The sequence below is a fragment of the Anolis carolinensis genome, chromosome 5, assembly GCF_035594765.1.
Source record: "Anolis carolinensis isolate JA03-04 chromosome 5, rAnoCar3.1.pri, whole genome shotgun sequence".
Lineage (NCBI taxonomy): Eukaryota > Metazoa > Chordata > Lepidosauria > Squamata > Dactyloidae > Anolis > Anolis carolinensis.
This window is the reverse complement of record NC_085845.1, coordinates 192,341,426-192,365,205: the sequence shown is the minus strand read 5'-3', so window position 1 is coordinate 192,365,205 and position 23,780 is coordinate 192,341,426. Positions and strand designations below refer to the sequence as shown.

Genomic DNA, 23,780 nt, shown 5'->3' with positions numbered 1-23,780 from the left:
CAATAACAATGGAATACCAAGTCCCTGCATGTCTAATCCAAATTGCTGTAAATACTTTTGAGGTCAACTGGTGTGCTATTCATTTTATATCATTACTTCCTTTTTTTTAAAAAAAATTGATTTTTTTAAGGCAGATTTTCTCAGCCTGTCCTCTTTCTTTCTCTACAGCAAATTGAGATTAGGAATCCTAGAGCATCTAGTGCCATTGATTATTTTGGAAAGCAGAGACAGGATTACCCCCCGCAGTAAAGTTGGGCCAGAAACTTTATTGAATTGGCAAAGGACCCCAGAGGTCATCTACTCCAAAGTTTCTTAACATGGGGTCAGGACCCTAACTTAATCTCAGGGCCATGAAAAATGCATGTAGTTTGCTACCTAGTGGTTGTTTAGATATTTGCATGAATCCAGGAGGAAAAAAGGAGAACCAACCAGTAGAGTCTCACTTATCCAACATATGCTTAGCCAACATTCTGGATTATCCAACACAGTCTGCCTCTCATCCAGATCCACAGCTGTTTCTCTCGGCAGCAAGAACTGAACTTTTTATGGATTTAATTTCTGACAATGTTGTTACTGAAAGTTCAGTTTATGCAATTCTATCTTTATTTTTAGTTAGTTTGTTAGTAGTCAATGTTTTTGTAGTCAATGTTTTAAATACATTGCAATGTTTTGGTGCTAAATTCATAAATACAGTAACATTACCGTGTACTGAACTGCATTTTCTGTCGATTTGTTGTAAAACAAGATGTTTTGGTGCTTAATTTGTAAAATCATAACGTAATTTGATGTTTAATAGATTTTTCCTTAATCTTTCCTTATTATCCAACATTTTCGCTTATCCAATGTTCTGACGGCCCGTTTATGTTGGGTAAGTGAGACTCTACTGTATATATACTCTGCTACTTGAGGCTGCAAAACAAGCATGCCAGCATGGCATGAAAAATGTTGAAGATGCTCTGAGTGCAGCAGTATCAAATACTCAGCCAAGATTTAATTCTTTATGCAAAAATAAACAAGCACATCCATCTGATAATCACATTTGCTTTCATATTTAATAAATGGTAAAATTAAATACATACCAAACATACACATTTTACATACACATATATACAGGGTCATGTAAAAAAAAATTCTCGAGCAAGCCCTATTCTCTGCAATTAATTTTTTTTTTCGTGTCAGGAGCGACTTGAGAAACTGCAAGTTGCTTCTGGTATGAGAGAATTGGCCGTCTGCAAGGAGATGCCCAGGGGATGCCCGGGTGTTTTTTTTTAAAAAAGTAATCTTTATTGAATTTTCCATTTACATATTAAAATATAGATATAAGATAATAAACATGATTAGTAGTGAAATAGAAAAGGAAAAAGAGGAAAAGAAGAAAAAATGAGAAAAGAAAAAGAAAAAAAAAGAAAAAAAAAAGAAAGAAAAGAGAGAATAGAGAATATATATAAAATAAATTGGACTTCTGGGCATCTTCCCGGAGATTCCCTTCCTTTTCATTCTTCAATCTTTTCCTTGTTTCATTTCGTTTCTCTGGGGTCCTTCCTTCCCTTCTTTCTTCCATTCATGATGAGGGGTTTCCTTTTTCATCTTCTGTTTTTAATATTTCCCTTCTTAGTTTTCATTTTATCCTGACTTCCTTTGCTTCTTATATTATCTTTGTTTTTGTTTATTTATTTATCTATTTATTTATTTATTTATTTTCTTTTATATCTGTCACTTATCTTTCCATTCTTATTCTATGATCTTGCTGTTTTATTTGTTTTTATATTTATTTTGATTGTTTTATCTTTCCTTCTAGGTATTTTGTTACATTGTCCCAATTTGTTTCTTTTATCGGATTTCCCTTACTTTTTGATAGAAGGAAAGTAAGCCTATCCATATTTTTTATATCTTGTATTTTTTTCAACCATTCTTCCTCTTTAGGGATTTCAGAATTCTTCCAAATCCTCGCATAGCATATCCTTGCTGCCGTCGTTAGCAGAAATAATAATTTATCTTTATTTTTTTCTAGTTTTTGTTCCGTTATTCCTAGTAACCATATTTCCGGTTTCATTGGCAGTTTTATCTCTAATATCTTTTCTATGTCTCCCCTAATTTTCTTCCAATATATCTTGGCTTTTTCACATCCCCACCACATATGGTAGTATGTACCCTCAATCTTCTCACACTTCCAACAATTTTTTTTTAAGTTTTTATAACATTTTCCTAATTTTTGTGGTGTCATGTGCCATCTATAGGCCATCTTAATCCAATTCTCCTTTAGATCTGTTGCATAGCTATATTTCAATTTCTCCCTCCAGATTCCTTCCCATTCTTCTTTCCTAATCTTCCTGCCTATATTTTCATTCCATCTGGTCATATGTGATTTTTCCTCCTCTTTTTCTGTTTCCCATTCTACTAATTTTTTATAGATTTTTGTTATTATTTTTCTGTCTGTTTGAGTTATTTTTTCCCAAAATGTATTTTGCTCCTCGAATCCTACTTGTTTGTCTGTCTTAAAATGTTCTTTTACCTGCCATACCTGATACCAGGAAATCTTTTTGTTTATTTCTCTCAATTCCTGTTGGGGTCTCATTTCCCATTCTCCATTCTGTTTTACTAATAATTCTTTATAATTTGGCCAGTTATGCCATCCCAGTAGTCTTCTCTGCGATGCTTCTAGGGGAGACACCCATAGGGGCGTTTTGTCATATAATTTCTTTTTGTATTTTTCCCAAATTTTAAGAATTGCTGAACGTATAAAGTGATTGTTAAATTCTTTCTCAATTTTGGATTTCCCATACCATAGGTATGCATGCCATCCCAATCTTAAATTTATTCCTTCCAGATTTAGCAATTTATTATTTTTTAGTTTTGTCCAATCCCGTACCCACATTAAAGCCGATGCTTCGAAATAAAGTTTTAAGTCTGGTGTCGCTAGTCCACCCCTGTTCTTTTCCTGGATCATATATTTCAGCTTTATTCTCGGTTTCTTTTTTTGCCATATAAATTTCATTATATCCCTGTTCCACTCTTTAAGGGTCTTTTGATTTCTAATTATCGGCAGATTCTGAAATAGGAATATCATTTTTGGTAAAATACTCATTTTTACACATGCTATTCTACCTAACAGTGACAGTTTTAACTTCCCCCAATTCTCCATTTCCTTCTTCATCTCTTTCCACTTTGTTAGGTAGTTATTTTCATGTAGCTGAGAATTTTTCTGGGTTATAATTATTCCTAAATATTTTATTTTGGAGGCAATTTGGATATTCCATTTTTCCATTAAAGTTTCTTGTTCCTTCTTTGTTATATTTTTGGTAATTGCTTTCGTTTTTTCCAAATTTATTTTAAATCCTGCTACTGCTCCGAATTCTCTTATTATCTCTAGCCATTTTCCTAATTTTGTGTCAGGGTCTTCTATTACACATATAATATCATCCGCGAAGGCTCTGATTTTGTATTCATAATTCTGTATTTTTGCTCCTTTCAGTTCTTCTTCCTCCCTTATTCTGTTTAATAGTATCTCCAATGTCAAAATGAATATTAATGGTGATAAGGGGCAGCCTTGCCTAGTTCCTTTCTCTATATTTATATCTTTCGTTTCTCGATCGTTAATTAGAATTTTTGCCTTTTGTGAGGTGTATATTGCATCAATTGTATTTTGGAAATAATAACCTATATCAATTTCCCTTATTAATAATTTGAAGAAGGACCAATTTACGTTGTCGAAAGCTTTCTCAGCGTCAAGGGCCAGTAAAAGAACTTTTTTTTGATTTTTTATTTCATAATATTCAATCAAGTCAATAATGGTTCTTACATTTTCTCTTTGGTGTCTATTGGGTAAAAACCCCGTTTGTTCTTCTTTTATCCAGTTTTTTAAAAAGTTTTTAAATCTTTCCGCTATTATATTGCTAAAAATTTTGTAATCCAAATTTAATAGTGAAATTGGCCTGTAATTTTTAATTTTTTCTGGATCCGAATTTTCTTTATGTATTGTACATATGTTTGCTTGTTTCCATGTTTCCGGCATTTTTGCAATTTCTCTAATCCTATTCATAATTTTTTTCAAGTATGGTATTAACTCTTGGCCGAAGGTTTTATAATATACTGCTGTTAGCCCATCTGGGCCTGGGGCCTTATTAAGTTTCAGATTTTGTATGGCCTTCTTTATCTCCTGCTCTGTAATTTCACTATTTAGTTCCTCTCTTTGTTTTTCTGAGATTTTTGTCACTTTTCTCTCTTCTATGTATTTCATTATTTTCTCCTCGTCTATTTGTTCTTTTTGGTAGAGTGTTTCGTAAAACTTTTGGAATTGGGTTTTTATGTCTTCCTCTTTTGTATATATTTTGTCCCCTTCTTTTATTTTTGTTACATATTTACTTTCCTTTCTTTCCTTAATTCTATTAGACATCCATCTTCCCGGTTTATTTGCGTTTTGAAAGAAATCTTGCTTTATAAATTTCAGTTTATTAGCCCTTTCCTCCATTATCAAATATTCCCTTTGTTTTTGTAAGATTTCTATGTTCCTCTGGGTATCCTTGTTTCTTGGGTTTGATTTTAAGCTAATTTCTTCCTTTCTTATTTCTTCGATTATCTTGTTCATTTTTTAAAATCTTTCCTTCTTTTTAATTGCTTTTTGTTGAATAAATCTCCCTCTTACTACTACCTTGCTTGCTTCCCACAGTGTAAATAGGTCTATCTCTGTTGTGTCATTTATCTCAAAATATTCTTGTATTGCTTTCCTTATTCTTTCAATATCTTCCTCTTTCTTCAATAGATTTTCATCTAACCTCCACTTCCATTCTTTTTTATTGTAGAATATCTCTAATTCTAATGGGCAATGGTCTGAATCTAACCTTGGCAAAATCACTGTTTTTCTTATTTTTGGCATTAGGGATTTTGACACCCACGCCATATCGATTCTCGACCAGCTTTGGTGTCTGGTCGAGAAAAAAGTAAAATCCCTTACTCCTTCATTTTTTATTCTCCAGCTATCTTGAATATTTAATTCCTTCATCATGTTCATCATTGTTTTTGGTAAATTTCCTATATTATTTTTACTTTTCCCTTTCTTCGCTACTTTACTCCTATCTATTTCTCCCTCTACTACACCGTTGAAGTCTCCTATTAACACTAGATGTTCATATTCTTGATCATTAATACTGCCTTTTAGTTTTTCTGTGAATGCTGACTTTGCTCCATTTGGTGCATATATATTACATATTAATATATCTATTCCCTGAATCATTATTTTTACTCCTATGAATCTACCCTCCTCATCCTTAAAAGCTAATTTAGCTGGTATTCTCCTTTCTACGTACATCACTACCCCCCTTTTTTTTTTCTAATGCCGAGGCATAAAAGCATTGTCCCAGTTTTTTTTCCTCCAGATATTTAACGTGTCTTTGGTTTATGTGGGTTTCTTGGAGAGCAATAATCTGGTATCTTTTTTTCTTTAGCTCATTAAATACTTTATTCCTTTTTGTTGCCGAATTTAGTCCATTAATATTGTTTGAATATATTTTAAGTTCACTCATATTTATCTTCGTCCTTATCACCCACTGCTTCTGTCTCTTCCTCTTCCTCCTCTTCTTCTCTCATTCTATCCTCTTGTTCCTCTTCCCCCTGTCTTTCTTCCACTTGTCCTAGATTCGTAGATTCCATGTTTTCCCTTAGGTTCAGTCTGCATTCTTTTATGTCCAAATCATCTTTTTCGGGTGACTCTATGCGTTGTCTCTTTGGTTTTTTCTTCTCTTTTTGTTTCCTTTCAGCCTCTTCATCCTTCTCCTTTCTTATTGTGTTGTAAAATTCTCGGGCTCTTTCTTCTGTTGTGATCCAGTACCTTTGACCTTTATACGTTGTCATTAGTCCTTCTTCTTTTTCCCACCTGTATCTCGCCTTCTGTTGCTTCAGTTCCTCTGTCAGGAAGGTATATTTTTTCCTTCTATTTATTATTGTATTTGGTACTTCCTTCAATATCGCTATTTTTGTCTCTTTGTAGAATATCTGTTTCTTGTTATTTATTCTCAATATTTCATCTCTTGCAATTTTCTTTGTAAGGTTTACTATCACGTCTCTCGGGGTTTTGTTTCTTCTTGAGAAATTTGTGTTAATCCTGTACGTTCTGTCCATTTGTATTTGTATCTCCTGTTCGGAGCAGTCCAGAAGTTTCATTAGTATCTCTATTACTTTCTCTCTTATGTTTTCTCCTGGCTCTTCCGGTATATTTCTCATTCTTAATTGATGTTCCAATTCTCTCGCCTCCATGGCTTCTTGTTTTGCGTTTATTTTTTCATTTTTTTTCTCTAGTTCTTTTAGTTTATATTGGGTCTTTTCTTGAGTTATCTTTAGTTCTTTCTTTTCATTTTTCAGGTCCTTTATTTCCTGTTGTAATGTTGTAATCTCGTTCTTCATTATCCCCAGTTCTTCTTTAATCTCCTTTTTAAAATCCGACATTTGTTCCTGTTGTATTTTCTGGTATACGTCCTGCTTCTCCTGAATTTTCTGAATCTCTCTCATCATGTCTTTCATCATATCCTTCAGGTTCATTTCCTCATTCAGGGATGGTCTTCTAATTGCACCTCTTGGGTCTTTTATTTCTCTGTCTGATTTAAATTTAAATGTTGCCATCTTGTTCTCTGAGTATTTTTTTTTTCCTTCGGATAATCTTTTCGTGCTAATAATAATAATTAATTTGAATATCAATAAAGTTAGTTAGGCAAGATTTCCATTCGTGTATGCTTTCTTATACAGTTGCTTATTTTGTCTATCCGCCCCTATGAGTCTTCCCTCTTTTTGATAGTTTCACTTTAGTCATACAGTTCCCCAAGTTTCCTGTTGTACTTTCCTCACCTTCCTCCGCTTACTTGTGTCTTTATATCTCTTTATATCTCTTTATTATTGGACTTTCTTTCTTTCTATTTCCCCTTGGGGTACCTTGTCTTTTCTGTCTTGCCGTTTTTTTTGGGAAACTCCCAACTCCTATTTCTATTATCCTGAATATTATTTATTTAAACTTTAGTCTTTCCTTAGTCTCTCCTTCTTCCCTACCCAGAATTTTTTTTTCCACTTTACCTTGCGGGGATTCACCTTCTCCGCTACTCCCCTTCTCTTTTTCTTTCCTCCTCACAATCCTGCTGGCGTTTCCTGCCTCTTTTTTGTGGGTTTCTTGTTCTTTCCTTTTGCTTCCGCCCTTTCTGTCTCCCCCTTGTCTGAGCTTCTTCTGCCCTTCTTCACGTCACGTCCTTTCCCTCTCCTTTCTCTCGCGTGGTTCCCCTTCTGCGTTGTTTCCGGTTTCTTCCAACGGGGCTTTCCGCTGCACCTCGCTTTGTTTACAAGAAGGAGGGCTCTTATCTTATCTTCCCCCCAAGGTCAGTACTCCGCCATCTTTCTAGCTTTGATTTGTTATTTATTTTTTGCCTTTTTAGTCCTTAGCCTTAGCCTTGGCCTTTAAGTCTTTTCTTTCCTTTCCCTTCCGCTCCTTAATATTGGTTAGTTTCTGCCGTAGCACTAAGAAGGAAAGCAGGTAAGCACATAAGCTATGTGCTTTATTTCTCCACAGCTTTTTCCCCCCTCCAGGAAGGCAAGTCTTCTTCCTACTCTCTTCTTATTCTCCAGAGAGCTAACCTCCGTTACGATGCCCCTTGGTTAAATCTTAAGTTTCATTTGTCGTTTCATCATTTTTCCGTTAAAACAATGCGCCCGGTCGGCGATTCCTGCTGGGGATTTCTCCCCCGCGCGCTTTCCACCGCGACCCGCCTTAACCAATGGGTCTTTTGCCGGGTCCCTTTTGGAGCCCACTCTTGAGGAGTGGACCCCTTCTGGGTCCGTCGGCTGACCCCCGGTTTCCGCTGTCCACCTCACCTTAATCCATGAGGCGGAGGGAGCTATTGCTCTACCCAGTCGCCCGGTTTCAGCTGGCACCCTCCGGAGAGATCTAAAGTGCCTATCTCGCCGCCATGCCTGCGCACCGGAAGTCAAGGGATGCCCGGGTGTTTGATGTTTATACCATTCTTGTGGGAGGCTTCTCTCATGTCCTCCCATGGAGAGCTGGAGCTGACAGAGGGAGCTCATCTGCACTCTCCCCAGGTTGGATTCGAACCGGCAAGTTTCAGGTTAGCAACCCAACCTTCAAGTCAGCAGTCCTGCTGGCACAAGGGTTTAACCCACTGAGCCACTGAGTGCTCCTAATGAATGGATGTCTGCTGTAAAGACAGGAATTCCCAGGTAAATCTGGGAAATGGCCTCACCTGAAACCCTGGAGGGTTATAGATAGTTAAACTTGTCAATTCTCAACCAAGAGTCTGATTCAGGATTAGACATCTTCCTCTGTTTAAATATCTTCAGATAAATATCTCCAAATATTTCCCTTTAGAAATACTCTTGACTGTTTCTTTCGCTAAGCATATCCTTCCCTGCTATTTCCATGTATTCATCATTTCTGCCTCATTTTGGAGAAATTAAGTACACACAGTATATGCATTCAAATGAGAGCCAGTGATAAGGTGGCTTCAGCATTGGATGATGACTCTAGAGGCCAGTGTTTGTTCTCTGCTCTGCCATAGAAACCCATTGGGTAACTTTCCTGAAGCAAGTTACACGCTGTCAGCACCAGAAAAACCCATGATAGGTTTCCCTTGGGGGAGTTGTAAATTGGGAATGACTTGAAGATACACAACAACAATAAATGCCTTCAAGAGAGGCAATGTAGTGTAGTGGTTTGAGTGTTGGACTTCAACTCTGGGAGACCAGAGTCATGGAAGCCCATTGTATGACCTTGGGACAGTCACCCTCGCTCAGCCTCCGAAGGAAGCAATGGAATAAACCTTGCCAAAAAAAACCATGTTAAGTTCACTTTAGGGCAGACATTGACAAACTTCGGCCCTCCAGGTGTTTTGGACTTGGAGGGCCAAAGTTTGCCCATGCCTGCTTTAGGGTCATCCTAAATCCAAAACTACTTAAAGGCAACAACAGCAATGGTGCATTAAAGAACGTCTATTTGCTGCGTTATAGGCTTTCAATAGTTTGAAGACAATGTCTGTTGCTCTCCTTTTCTTGGGTCTGTCCGGATGTACCTAGTTCAAGTTTCAACTTTCCCACACAGGATTGAACAACATGTGACTTCCTATCACCCAATACCCAAAATACTTTGATTTCCAAGCATGCTCAGTCATTTAATTAAAAACATGTTTTTGGACCTCTGCGATCTCTGGAGTTCCTTTAAATATAGTAACACAGTACCTCTTATTTCTCAGTGTTTCTACTGGTTTTAATACCTGTTAGGCTTTTTGTGATTTTGTGCCAGTGTTCTATGTATATCACACATTATATCATGCAAAATATCCAATACACACGCACGCACACATACGCACACACACAGATGTGTGTGTACCCCATTTCTGAATTGTTCCTGGATTTATGCTGATGACAAAATGTCATTTTGGTTCCTCTGCTCGGTGCCCGTTTGCAATGTTGTACTCATCAAAGTCATTGAGCAAAAACCTGTGTTTTACTTGTCTTGTTTTGCAAAGTGCAACATCAACCTTTCACCGCACACAAAGCAACCTGCAAGTCAGTCTAGCGCAGAGTGAGAGTTGCCATGGAAATGCTCAAATAATAAACCAAGAGTGAATGATGATGCCTGGATCTATTTGCCAGCTGGAGTGGCAGGCTTTAAAGCATGCACAAACCAGCTAGCTACAGAGGTTTCAAAGGAATTTAGATCTCAAGAGGTCTCACTTCTTGTGAGACTACATTTCAGGACAGAGTGAAAATTGACTGCAAAGTTCAAAAGTCTTGTTGCCCTCAGGCAACGTTAAGGTCTGATTGCAAACAGACATGCAGTTTAGTAGATTTCAGCTGCAATTGTTTCTTTTGGCCAAAGCAATACCCTGAGGAATACAAGCAAACAGAAGAATTTTGTCTGGTATGTGGTTTCCCAAGATGAAATCCACAAGCAAGTCTTGAAGAAACTGACCAGTTTGGCCTAAGCTAGCCATCTTAAAATGTTTGTTTATTTCCATCATTTCTATCCCACCCTTCTCACCCAAAGGGGCTCAGGGCGGCTCACAATCTGGCAAAATTCAATGCCAATATACAGTACAGAAAGATAAAACATAAGCAATTAAAACAATTAGATAATTTAACAAAATACAATAAATAGATTTAAAACCATATATTATAAAATACATGTTGTGGAAAATGGTCTCCTATCAATAGAAATAGGGGGAAAAAAGATTCCATCACTATAATAGAATCATAGAGTTGGGAGAGACCTCGTGGCCCATCCAGTTCAACCCCCTATCAAGAAGCAGGAAAATTGCATTCAAAGCATCCCCAACAGATAACCATCCAGCCTGTTTAAAAGGAGGAGCCTATGTGTCAAACACTAATTTATATGTACAGCAAGACCCTCCACTTTTATGGAGGCTAGGAGCAAAGAACCCCCACAAATGTGGGAAAAAGCAAATTTTAAAAAGTTTTTAATTTAAAAAATGACTAATGTATTTTTTCCTGGAATCTCAAGGTCCTCAAGCACAACTCTTAAGATCAACTTATGATCGAGATCAGGCATGGGCAAACTTGGGCCCTCCAAGTGTTTGGACTTTAACTCCCACAATTCCTAACAGCTGGTAAGAATTAGGAATTGCAGGAGTTGAAGTCCAGAACACTTGGAGGGTCCAAGTTTGCTCATGCCTGATCTAGAGATTCCTAGAAAGTATACATCAAATCCATAAAAGTTATAACAACAGGTGTATAACTTCCATATCCTTCCAGTTGTTTTGGGATTCAATCAAATGCTTTGGGTGAGAATTCTAAATATCATCCCACTGCAAAAGCCCTAAGGCAGTTAAAGCAGAGTGATAATGCTGTATGATCATGTAGGCTGAAAGGGGCCCAAGTCTAACTAATCCCTAACCTCAAAAGATAAATCCGAGGACTTGAAGATGGCAGGTCACACTTCTATAATGTGATGTATATTGCGTTATCTCTGTACAAAGTTCAGAAACTACAATTTAGTTCAAAACATGGCAACCAGATGGGTTACAGGAACATCTAGGAATGAACATGTTACATTCTATATTATATTAAAGTCACTCCAGTTTCTAATGATCTGAGCAAAGTACAAAGTGCTGATTTTGACCTTAAAAGCCCTACAAGATTTGGGTCCAGGTTACTACAGGCTCACCTTCTCCCCTACAATCTGCCCCCTTACAACTTTTAACTCTGAGGGACGCTTAATTCGACCAGCCAGAACTCAACTGTCAAACATCACAGAAGAGTTGCTGTGAGTCTTTCAGGAGTTTTCTCTCCTGACATTTCGCCCACATCTGTGGCAGGCATCCTCAGAGGTTGTGAGGTATGGACCTCACAGAAGACCTTTTAATCGGTTGCCCCAAGAAGACTGTGGAATGAGCTGCCGCAAGAGATCCAACAGCTAAATGAGCTGTCAGAATGTGTGACCTAGTTGAAGACTCATCTTCAACTGAGTTTTGAATTTGCATTCTACTGCAGCTACACATTGATTTTTGTATCTTGTGTTTGGTGTATGTTTTTTTTATATAATGGTGTATTTTTATCTATGTATTTTATTGTATGTATTTTATGTTCATATATTTTGACTATGTTGTACCCTGCCTCAAGCCGTTAGGAGAGGAGGATAAATAAAATATATTATTATAATTATTACTCTCACTGGCTCATTCGCATGCATATCAGTCATTCCAAAATAAAATTCATACATTGAATTAATAGCACATTTTCTGTTTCTGGTTTGAAAGTTTTATTTCCTGTTTAACTGTGTGGTACTTTGAAAGTAGCTGTTATACACCAGAAACTTAGTTTTTGTGGCTGCTACAAACAATGTTGAATTGGTTGAGACTCTATGAGATATTCACTGAAAAACTATAGCAAAATGTAAAGCAGGATGTCCTGTAAAACAGTTTTTGCAGTTTAATAAACTTTTTCTATGTTTCTTAATATATGTAGGATTATGAATAAAAGTAGGCCAGCTTATTAATTTCTTAATGAAGTGGGATAAAGGACTTTCACATACAAAAAAGTGGGAGGGAAGAAGGGATGGGAGGAGAAACAGAACTGCTCTTATTGAAGTATGCAAAATTGATGTAGAATATTTTCAATAGAAACTATAAAAAATGACGTAGTCACTGGTTAATAGAAAAAGTACCCATTTATTCAAGGTATGACAAGTGTATTTACAGTATTTTCTTTTTTATTCCAGGACAAAATTCTTGTGTGATCCTTAAAGCAACAATAAAGAATTATATTTCAATGGGCAAAAATATTTTATTAAAGACAATTTTTTTCAAAGAATTTTTCAACACATGCAGCCCATTCCTATGCAAATGTCTTTGGAAGAAGAAGAATCCACCGCATTCAGTATAATTTACTTCTTCCAAGTAAATTTGCATAGCCTTAAAGTTAATGTGTTATTCTGATGACTACTGTAATACCAAATTGTAAAAAATTACTTTGCATAAACCAAGATCTATCAGCCAAACAGAGCCATCCCCAATGCCATTTTTACAATTTGTAGGCCCCTTCCAGAGCCTCACCCAAATATTATTTTTACAAACATAAAACAAATTATTTCCTATCTGATCTTTTTGGTGGAAGGCAGTGGGCAACCTGAAGAAGCCCCCAGAAGCTGAAAGCTGGTCCCAGATTTTTTTCAAAGCTACTATTCTCTATTCTATTGCACCCAATGCAAACACTGCAAATACTTTGAGCACAAAGCACACTTAAGTTAACAGGCAGGTCAAATTATCCAGAACTTTCCATTTCATTGCAGGGAATTGACAAAATGAAGAACGACCAAGTTCTTTTCAACAATTTTTATGTGTATAAAGTCTCTGAATGTTTTTCTAACCAAATAGAGCAGGGAGAAGGACTGCTTCCAATCTTTGTATTTTGATCACTTAAAGCACTATCATTTTAGGTCACAAGTGAAAAAAAATCCGCTAACAACCCATGGTTATTTGAAAATTTATGAGTCTCATCAACAAGCGGTAAGAATATTACCAAACAAGACTTTTAAAAAAAGAAAATTGTCTTTCTAGAGGACCAATACTGCTACCACCATTATTTTTTATACACCCCCCCCCCACTGTGAAATGAACCGTATAGACATGAGAATGTCACATGTGTGTGATCAACCTAAGGGTGCAGTCACAAAATGCTTTCCCATAGGATCATTCACAAGAGTGACTGGGAACATTTTCCCTCTTGGTTCTGCTCAAGCAAGTAGATTCTCGAGGACACAGTATTATTTAAAGATGCTTTCCTTATAAAATGATTGTATGCATTGCTGTTGCTCCAAAGTGTAAGCAGCTCTCTGTGCTCACAACATGGATTAACTGTATCCAAACATGAGAGACTGACATAAGCAAACCTATTTAGTTAAAACTTCAAATATGGGAAGGACTGACAAAAGTATTTCTTTTAAATTAAAACAAGTGCCTAAGGTTTCTTGACTATGCCCCAATGGACTTGAATTTTAAAAAAAAGAATTGCAGACAGAGCCCTGTAACATTTTGTTTTTGACATCTTATATGTAACATTTGCCACAATGAAAATAATGAGGTACATTCATAGCTTCAGACTGAGAATAACCAATTTCTAACCATTTCAGAAAATAATCCACGTGCTTGCTAAAGAGCTGCTTCAATTTCCCCAAGAAATGGAGATGCCCATGCAATGGTTGCTTTTGCAATCTAAGGCATGGATTCAAAAGGGATTTTGAAATCTTACAAAATTGAGCTTGTCTCAACTAAAAAAAAAATTTTTTAACCTATTTGTTTACCGGATTTTAAAAGAATGGCTCCTTGTCAGACATCTGTAAGCATGAATGGTTCATAGTAGTGTTCAGAAATTAGAATGCATAAATAAAAATGCTCACAGGGAGTTAGATGTTACATTCTCATCTAGCTGTTTTGACAGGAGCTTAAATCAGGCAGGTGGAACCAAGTGTATAGGCAAGCCTTGCTTTCACGTACACTTTTGACAAAAACCAGGGCAAACTAGATATGCATTCAAAATATACTTCAAATGTTCTACAGGAGGGGAAACGTAAGTGAACTGCCAGTCTTCTCACATATCTGCAACTATAGGTGAAAGTGGCAAGGGAAAGGAGCCATGGGTATTAGTAACACTCAGGTCTTTTATACTTCATCTTTTGCTGTTTCAGTGGAATGCTCAAAGTGGCTCAGAAATTCACCATCTGCTGAAATATGCATCTCTTGAAAAAAAAAGGACAAATTAAGCCACATGAATTAAAAAATGTCTTTAGGTGTGGCACTTGATCAAGGATATTAAAATACATTTTTTCAAGACTTTCCAGTATACAACCGATTTATTTTTCCTCATTGCCAAGTTAAGCTATTTACACAATAAGTTAGCTTTGCAACATGCTATCCCAATGCCAGAATTGGATGCTTAAACTGAATCCCAAAGCCTGCATGGTACACTGGACACATGGCGAGTAGATAAAACATGGTGTTTCATGCCATTGTGACAGCTGCAGACATACCGAGCAGTAACTATTCAGAACTGGCATGCCTTCTCAAAGGTTGAGCCAGTAGTCAGGCCACATTTCGTAAATGTGTGAGTGCCCTGGAGCACAGCAAGTCATTTCAGGAGCTAAACACGATGTACACAAGTTCATTCAAATGAGACAAGACTATATCTTTTTTTGAAATGTGTACATGTAGTATGGCTCAAGAGAACCAGTCAAAAAGGAGTGTAACATTGGATCCTACAGTCCCTGCCACACCAAAGAGGTATCAAAACCAGGAGCTAAGACTGAAGTGTTTGTTTTTTTTTTTTTCAAAAAAGAGAGAGCCTTCCTGCATATTCCAAAGGTTAAGACACACCCTTCCTGGAATTTACATTTGGCTTCAAATATGTTTCCTATAAAGTTTTATTTCAGCCATATATTTACAAAGAGATGTATACCTCAGAACTGTGCAGTGAAAAGCTTTGCTAGCACATCCGGAGTTAAAGATGAAAATCCATCTGAAATGCTATGTGCACCACACTTAAGAGCCTCTTGTTTTCAATAGAAAAAAATGTGGGAGGTTTTACTTTCTTCCAAGAGGGGGAGGAAATACCAGGTTTGGCAGGAGGGAAGCGAGGGCTTTAAAACTGACCCTCTATTTGCTCTACCCACCCCTTTAAAAGTAGGAGGTAAAAGTTACAGGCACTGATAGTTCCATGAGGGCCTGGCTGCACTTAGCCCATACTCCAAAAGCATTATGAAGTCTTGAATTGTTTAACGTCATGGGTTTCCCCATGCCTTTTTTCTTCACTTTAGTTCACAGAATTCCTGGTGCGGCAAGTCTTGGATGCACGATTGCTCTGTTTTTCTTTACTAAAGATGTATTTTGTCGACTATGGTGCAAATTAAAAACTTACGTCAGGACTGTTACAAACTTTGCCTTTGTATAGAACGTAATCTTTGTGCTGATCTTTTCTTCAAGAAGACCTTATAAATAATATCAGTTTAGAAGCAGTCTTCGGCACACTTGTCATTATACCATGTTGTTACTTTCTCCAGCTTTATCTACAAGCTATCGGGGGAAAGGGAATAGAGGGTAGGGATGGGGAGAGAAAGAGAAAACGAAAGAGACTGTAAGGTCAGATCCACAGTAATTTACATATACATGCTACTTCTACAATATGTAGGTACTGCTGTTAGTGGCAAAACGAGACTGTATTTAAAGAGCACTTACCAAGATCTTATGTGGCTTAAGTGATGCAATTTGCACTGCAACTGTGTTTAGGCATGGCACATTTTTATGTTTACAGAGAGCAACATGGAGATGCAACACAATGAAAAAAATTAACCAAAAAAATGCAAGTATACATACTGTTAGCTCAATGACCCAAAAGAAAAAATAACAAAAAATATCTAGCCATTCTCATGCATTAATAGACTGAAGATGATACTTTCAACTAACCATTACTGGGATTGTCTCCTGAGCCTACGCAGGCTTTGAAGAAAACATCAACAATTAACTCCAAAATGACCAATTTATAACTGATATTGGTATGCATCAATGATTAGCAAGATGTCAAGCCAAATTTTAAAAGGGGCTTAGAAAACAATACTTAAAAGAAAACAAAATCAATTTATATTAAATAGGCATTTGGCTGAAACCTACAAATAGTTGCACTGGCAAATACTTGTTGGGGGTAGTGCAAATGGTTACAATGCCACATCAAATGTATATAGCTGTGGCCTGGCATCCTACTATGCAGATGCGAGATTCAACTAACTTTGACCTAAAGGCACTGGGGCAACAAAACTCAGGTATCATTGTGCAATCCCATACACCTAACATTTGCAATTCATAATGCAACTGAGATGCCTATGATCCTGGTCCAACTACTTATGTTTATGATTCTGCATGTATTCAAGCATGTGTGATGCAAATAAAACAGCCACCACAGGCACAGACAAATTCAGCAGCACTCACAAGGAGAACACCATATGTTTGTTTACATGAACAAGGCATTAAAAAGGCTATGCCTACTATCACATATGGGCAACCCACAACCCTTGTTGGTCTTCAGTGTAATTCACAGTTTCTCAAACATCATAGAACCCTTTATCTACTCTCCTGTCTACTTAGTATCTCTAGTACATCTGCCATGTGATTCATGTTGGGGGATTGCTTTGGATTGCCACTGTTCATCTTCCTGCATGAACAGTGTACTCTTCAACACATCCCAAAGCTCTTTCAGAAAGCATTCCATAAGGAAAGGTCATACGGTGAACAAGTTTTGTTACAAAAAAGCTTGTCTACTGCTAGTGATCTGTGGAACTCCAGGAGTCTCCAAAATATAGCCTAAAAGCTACTTTGATTAAATAATCAATCGAATTTATGTGAAATGTTTTTTCCTAATAAAAAGGTTTAGCAAATCACAAACATCTTGTACTGGCAAAACCTGAATAAATTCCAGATGCATATTTTACACATCATATAACAGTCTACGGATACCCATATTTTCATGTTTGAACAAAGGAGTCAATCAGATACCATTTCAAAATTGATATTAAACTATTACATACATTGGAGCAGGGTAAGATAACAAAAAAGATACATGGATAACAATATAGGTTACTAGCTGTGCCCGGCCACGTGTTGCTGTGGCTTATGGGAATCCTTTGTTGGCCAGGTGGAATAGCAGTGAATAGCCTTGCAGCCTCAAAGCCTGTCTGTTTTCTGGAGCTTTTGTTGTATGAACGTAGAGGCATGGATGAGGGGTTGTGCTGCCAAGTTTAGTGTTTCTGGGATGTGTAGTTTTGTTGTTTTGTCCTAGGCCGAAACACCATTACCCTTTTATATATATAGAAAATACTAAACTGTGTATTAAACAAAGTAGAAGAAATTATGATATCTGGTGCCTCTACATCATAATAACATAGGTCATGAATTCTCAAAGACCCTTTAAGTCGGGATCTAGGCAATATTTGCTGGTTGTGATGGAAATCTGTATGTGTCTGGTACATGTCATTATACTAAAAAAGTAGATGCCAAACAGTGAGAGAACTGTATTACTAAGTCTTCCACTTAAAGGGTTTGGGATCATGATATATAAAGGAGTATTTAACACTTCTTTTTGTTTTCCTAGTTTCCACACTTATATTCAGATATCTAGCCAAGTAAGCAACATTATGCATCTGTATGGATGTTGTGCATTGAATGCCTATCTTTGTACAAAACAACAGAATGATAATATGCCTTTTTAGTCTAGATTCTTTTAATGGTTATGTAACATCTGAGCTTCAACAGAACTGTTCTTCAGGTCACAAATTTGTATTTGTGTATTTGTGAACTACATACTTATTGTAGTATTTGTGAACTACATACTTATAATAAAATTTAAATAATTTTTAAAGGAAGATACTAGTCCACTTAAAATAAAGGTTAGGGCATAAAGGCAATATTGCCCCTAGCCTATAACCTAAGCATAAAAAAACAAGCTTACAATATTTATGTGAAAAAGTTTAATACTTACAGAGCTTATACCAGGTAAATTCAAGAGATATCCAAGTACAGGAATTCTTCTGATAAAACCGACCACCACAGGAAAAAAGCCCCTTTAAACAAATATAAGAATGTTACAAGAATGTTCTCAACTTGCTATATATGTGCGGCAGCATTTCTACCAAATTTATTTGTTTTTGGTACCAACCATCCCTTTTGGGGTTCAGAAAAAAACTGAAGACCTGGCTATGTACGCAGGCATTTGAAGAATAAGCATGTGTTGGCTTCGACGCGGTCTGAATTACGGCTCTTGTATAAGGTCTGGTGGATGAATGGCATAAGCACTTTGCATTGTTTTAAACTTGTATATTGTATTTCATGACTATTTTATGACTGTTTTAACTCATTTAATCGTTTTAGTTTATTGTATATCAGTGTAACGGCATCAATTGCCACTTGTAAGCCGCCCTGAGTCCCCTCGGGTGAGAAGGGCGGGGTATAAATAATTGAAATAAAATAAATAAAATAAATAACCAATTTCTCTTTCCTCACATGGTATTTTTCTTTCTTATAATGAAAATTATAAGGCATAATGCACCCTTGCACTTTCAATTCTTACACATTTCAACCATTCAAATTTTACAAATCTTACAAGAACTGAATGTTGCTTTTTGTAAAAGTATGAAAGTAGGTTGCATCTATCTCATTTGCAAGTATCTATCTGCTAAAAGTCATCACTGTATGTTACTTTTCAAATGACAATACAGCTCCAAAAACAATTGTGAAGTGGGAAGATTCATTTCCAACGTTTATGAAAATCACCCCACTGGAAGAGTAAGGATATAAAAGTATTTGAATCAAATCTTCACATACTTAGGACAGGAATAAGTGAAGTGTAGACCTCCAATTGTTTCTGAACTGAAATCCCCATCAATAATAGCCAGCATGGCCAATTATAATAGATTTTAGGAGTTGTATTCACCTGATGGGTTACATTTTCCTAACCTATGGCCAAGCACAAGGAAAAATAACCTAATGGTAATTAGATTACAAATTCCCTCGTTCCCAACCAACACAATCAGTAGTTGAGGAATATTGGAGCTGTAGTAGAAGATATATGTTAGGTACCAAATTATCCACTGCTGATATATAAATGGCACAGTAAAAAGAAAATTGTTGGTTGTAAAAGAAAAAGGTGTTGAAATATGTAACAAATTATTTTCAACAAATTGCTACAGCGCTACCTTATGAATTACTCTTTCAATGTTTACCATGGGTCCTGCCTCCCAAATATGCTACAAGGACATGTAGAATGACTTACTATTCAGACTGAAATTTCTCTTTTATTACAACTATGAGGCTATCTGTATTTTAATAAATCTTATAGGCCTAGGGGAAAAGAGGATGAATTGTGATTTAGTATAAAAAGCCTGATGGAGCTGATTCAAATTATGTTTCTGTTGCCAGCGTAGTGTAGTGTTACAAGAATTAGGCTACTTTTTTTTAGATTGAACGTCTTCAATGAAACATTTAGCAAATTAGAGAACAACTAGACTATTAATTAAATTTTGAGGACTGTATAACTGAAGAGTTAGTTGCTGAGGATAAAATACACACAGGAGGCACATTCTTTCCTCAGTCAGCACACCCTACACTTCCAAGTAAACTACCAAGGGAGAAACAAATAAGTCTTGTCAGAAATCTGAAACGGATGCTTAGAGAAGACATTGCCTATTCCTATCTCTGTCTGATTTACCTTTCCCACTCCAGATTTTTTGCTTCTTCCCCTTACTCTTTCTTTCTTCTGGGATTTGTCCACTTACATACATTATGTTGACTGGGAAATTTAACTCCACTATTTAAAGAAACATGCCCTTCAGTGTCAGGAAAGTAATATCTGAAGCTATCAGACTAAATGCACAAACTCTTTATGTACAAGACTGTAATTGAACTGAAAGGACCTTGCACGTTATATCTCCAAAAAAGAAAAAGAGGAGCAAGGAGACCAGTGTAAAAGTCTTACCTGAATAAGAGGAAAAAGCCATAAATTTCAAGGACCATTCCTATTAATGGCCAACCAATTAGAACTATAAGTACACCGCCCAGAAAGAAGACTGTGGCTTTCATTTTGTGTTTCTGGAAGAAGAATCTGAATGTCCTTTCCAAACCAATCACAAATGCAAGACCAGCAACAAATAAAACCTGAAAGAGCAAAAAAGATACAAATAAATATTCAAGCACATAAAGAATTAAAAGTGCTCTGAGTCCCCTTGGGGAGATAGGGTGGGATATAAATAAAGTTGTATTATTATATTATTATTATTTATGTGTAAGTACATTAAAAATTAACTGAAGAACATACACTATTGAAAACGGAAGTACATTTTCTTTGACGTCGTTGACACTAATGTGCTATGAAAGAAGATGGTAACAGTACAGGCAGTCCCCAAGTTACGACCAAGATAGTTCTGTAGGTTTGTTCTGAGGCTGAATTTGTATGTCAGTTAGAACAGGTACATTTTAAGTATAACTCCAGCCAAATAAATAAAAGCTTTGGATAGCATAGGGAAGGGTTGACACCCCTGTGGTGTTTGTTTTGCTATCTGTGCCACTGTTCAGAAGATTTCACCTCACTTTCCGTCCCTGTGAAAATTGAATTTTGAAAAATTTGGCTTGTGTTAATACATGTTAAAGAAATTTAGATGAAAACTTGTTGTAACGATGATAATACTGTAAAAGAACTTATTCCTCAATAACCTCTACCCTCTTGGTTTTTTCCTTGCAACATGCCAGACATTTGTAAAGTTGCAACTAACCAATAATTAATCTATATCCCCAAATTTCTCCTTTTCCTTTCCTTGTTGGCCCATCCCCTACTTTCCTAGTAAATGTTTAATAAAATTATTTGGGGAAAAACGGACAAGGATCGGCGATAAAGCTTCAGTGTAGACACTTTTCGCCCATGGTTATGTCTTCCAGAACTGAATTTCCCTTCAAAAGGATAGATTTATCTCGCTTCTTGTTATCTCACCTCCGTTCTTAAATATGAATCATTTTTTGTCTGATGTTTGTAATTCAGGGACTGCCTGCACATATCGCTATGTGAACGTATTGTTTTCTAACCAGACAGGGAAATACACATTTTTAAACTACATTTTAAACTACATTAAACATTTTTTTTGGATTTCTTATAGCTCCTGGAGAACCTCAAGAGTAGAAAACTGGTCTATCAATCAGCTCCAAATGTGTGCACCTGAACCACTGACTAGGGTAAAGTAAGTAATCAATGGCCATTCTCTGAACTACTACCCTACACTTTCCCAGCATAAGAGAATCAGTAAATTGAGATCATCAGCTTTTTAAAGCCAGAGAGAAGCCCACCCAACCTCTGAGTGATAATTAAAGTTAGGACTTGAAACAATAGCACTGGACTCTTCTGGATATCTCAGCCAGGAGAGGAGGGTCAGCTTTTTGTAAAGTCATATTAAATAAAAAAATCAGGACTTTAAGGAGTTGACCATTCATTAGTACTCTCATTGGGGGGTGGAGACAAGTATCTGCCTCCAACTTAAAATTTAAATTTGGCTGAAGACAGGAAAAGAGATAGATTCAGCCAAATCAAGTGATGAAGGACCAAGTGTGGCTGGCTATCCATTACTTTTAATAAATATTTTTCTGCATAGAGGCTTCTAGTAAGTTCTGATTAAATACCAATCACAACAGTTGAGGTGGTTTTATGGTTCTACTCTGAGGTCCGTATTAGGTGCTCAAAATGTAACCTTTTCCTTAGATTGTTTTTCTTTCTATCTATCCAATACCAGTACACATTCAAAATGAAACAAATCACACTTTTAGACTCCATCTAAGCACTACTTATGTACAATTACTTACATTTCCAATAGCCAAAAGGGCTTTGTCAAAAAATAGGATCATCCCAAAGAAAAGGAAAAATACTCCGAAACCTGTCAGTCCCATCCCAATTTCTACAATGCAAAAAAAAAGGAGTGTTAGTAACAATGCAGACCCAAGAACCCGCGAGAAGGATAATGAAACACACAAACACTAAAATTATATTGCATTCATTATGATCACTTCTTGGCTACAGATGGTATTTGCCCTATTTTGGGCAGAATGCATGATACAGTGACACACGATTTGCTTTACTGAAATTAACAATGGGTCTATCTAGTTTATGAATGAAGATCAGGAGTGATGACAAGTGATTTCAGCTAACCACAAAAGGTGGAATCGAGCCCGGTGACCTAAGCAACTTCCAATGAGCCAAATTCAAGATACAAACTGGATTAGAAGGCCACAAAAAGAAGCTCGTTCAATCTGACCAGATAGATGACAGAATCTGTGCTAAAAAATACCCAACACAAAGCATAGAGGGAAGTACAGAGCATTTTAGCCACTTTGAAAGCCATTCATAATACCCAACTGGTGAAAAAGCCGGCCCAACTTCGATCTGGGCTGCTGTTGGCTGGGGAATCCTCTTGATGTCACTGGCTGAAGGAAGTTCCCCCCGTGGCGGGGAAAAAAGAACAGATGTGGTTGGCAAGTTTAAAGACTAAGTCCATTTAGAGATTAGCTCCCATGCATGCTGATATTGTCTCCTCCTGATGGTCTTAGCCTCATGGTAGATTGGGAGGGCAAAAAGTCCCTCAGGTACTCATGCAAACGCATCATTTTACCTTAGACTTTCAGAAGATATGCACTGTATCATTGGAGTACAGATATTGCTACTCGACTTCAGCACATCTTGCTGCTTCTTATTAATAAGCATATATGTTAAGATCACACAAGATTTATGGAAGAGAATGTATAAGTTTATGACTGATGCTCCAGGAAATCCTTTTTTGTTAAAGGTCTTGTTTGTATAGAGACAGGAAAATTAGGAAGTAATGGGTTGGATGAGGGAAAACAAACTAAAACTGAATCCATATAAAACAGATGTTTGTTGTCAAGGGTGCTAATCTGAAGATTGAGGCATGTCAACCCGTTCTGGATGTGGTTACACCCTGCTCCCTGAAAGATCGTGTCCGCAGCTTGGGAGTGATCCTGGATTCGTCTCTTCAAATGTCAACCCAGGTAGATGAGATGGCCAGGAGTGCTCTACTATCAGTTTCAGCTGATACGCCAGCTGCACCCCTTCCTAGATTTGGAGGACCTAAAGATGGTAGTGCACACGCTGGAAAACGTAAGGCTGGACATCTGTAATGTGCTTTACATTTGGTTACCCTTGTAATGGAAACTCCAGTTGGTTCAAAACACGGCAGCCAGATTGATTACAGGAACATCCCGGAGTGAGCATATTATACCCATACTAAAGTCACTCCACTGGCTGCTAATCTGTTTCCAAGTACAAGATGTTGATTTTGACCTTTAAAGCCCTACATGGTTTGGGTCCAGGTTACCAACAGAATCGCCTTCTCCCATGCAATCTGCCCCAAGCACATATGTGGCGGGCAGTTACGCCAGCCTGTCAGAACCCAACTTGCAATTGCCACCCAGAGGACCTTTTCATACGCTGCCCCAAGACTGTGGAACAGCCTTCCGGAAAATATGCAATAGCCAAATGAGGTGTCGGAATTTAAAACACATCTAAAACCTATCTCTTCCAGCAGGCCTACCCAGTCAGTTTTAATAATGAATTTTAAATTTGCATCTTGTGTTTTAATCTTTGTCCTGTGTATTTTAATATGTATTTTATAGAAATATGTATTAATATGTGCAATTTATGGAATGTTTAAGATGATTGTGTTTTTAATCGCTGTTGTAACCCAC

At 36.9% G+C, this 23,780-nt stretch overlaps 1 protein-coding gene across 4 annotated transcripts in view; it reads right to left on the bottom strand.

Moving 5' to 3' along the window:
• Nucleotides 1–144: 144 nt before the first annotated feature.
• golt1b (golgi transport 1B) overlaps nucleotides 145–23,780 on the bottom strand; it is a 29,256-nt gene continuing 5,620 nt past the window's right edge. The window contains exons 2-6 of one of the 4 annotated variants that reach the window (XM_062983181.1): nucleotides 21,885–21,976; nucleotides 20,017–20,195; nucleotides 18,025–18,106; nucleotides 15,960–15,992; nucleotides 12,154–15,569 (exon numbers count right to left, since the gene is read on the bottom strand). In XM_062983181.1, the coding sequence (XP_062839251.1) occupies nucleotides 15,984–15,992; nucleotides 18,025–18,106; nucleotides 20,017–20,195; nucleotides 21,885–21,976 (362 nt within the window). In that variant the 3' untranslated portion in view covers nucleotides 12,154–15,569; nucleotides 15,960–15,983. Of the gene's footprint in view, nucleotides 15,570–15,959; nucleotides 15,993–18,024; nucleotides 18,107–20,016; nucleotides 20,196–21,884; nucleotides 21,977–23,780 lie in introns of those variants that run through there. The other 3 variants (XM_062983180.1, XM_062983177.1, XM_062983178.1) reach the window with 3 other exon arrangements.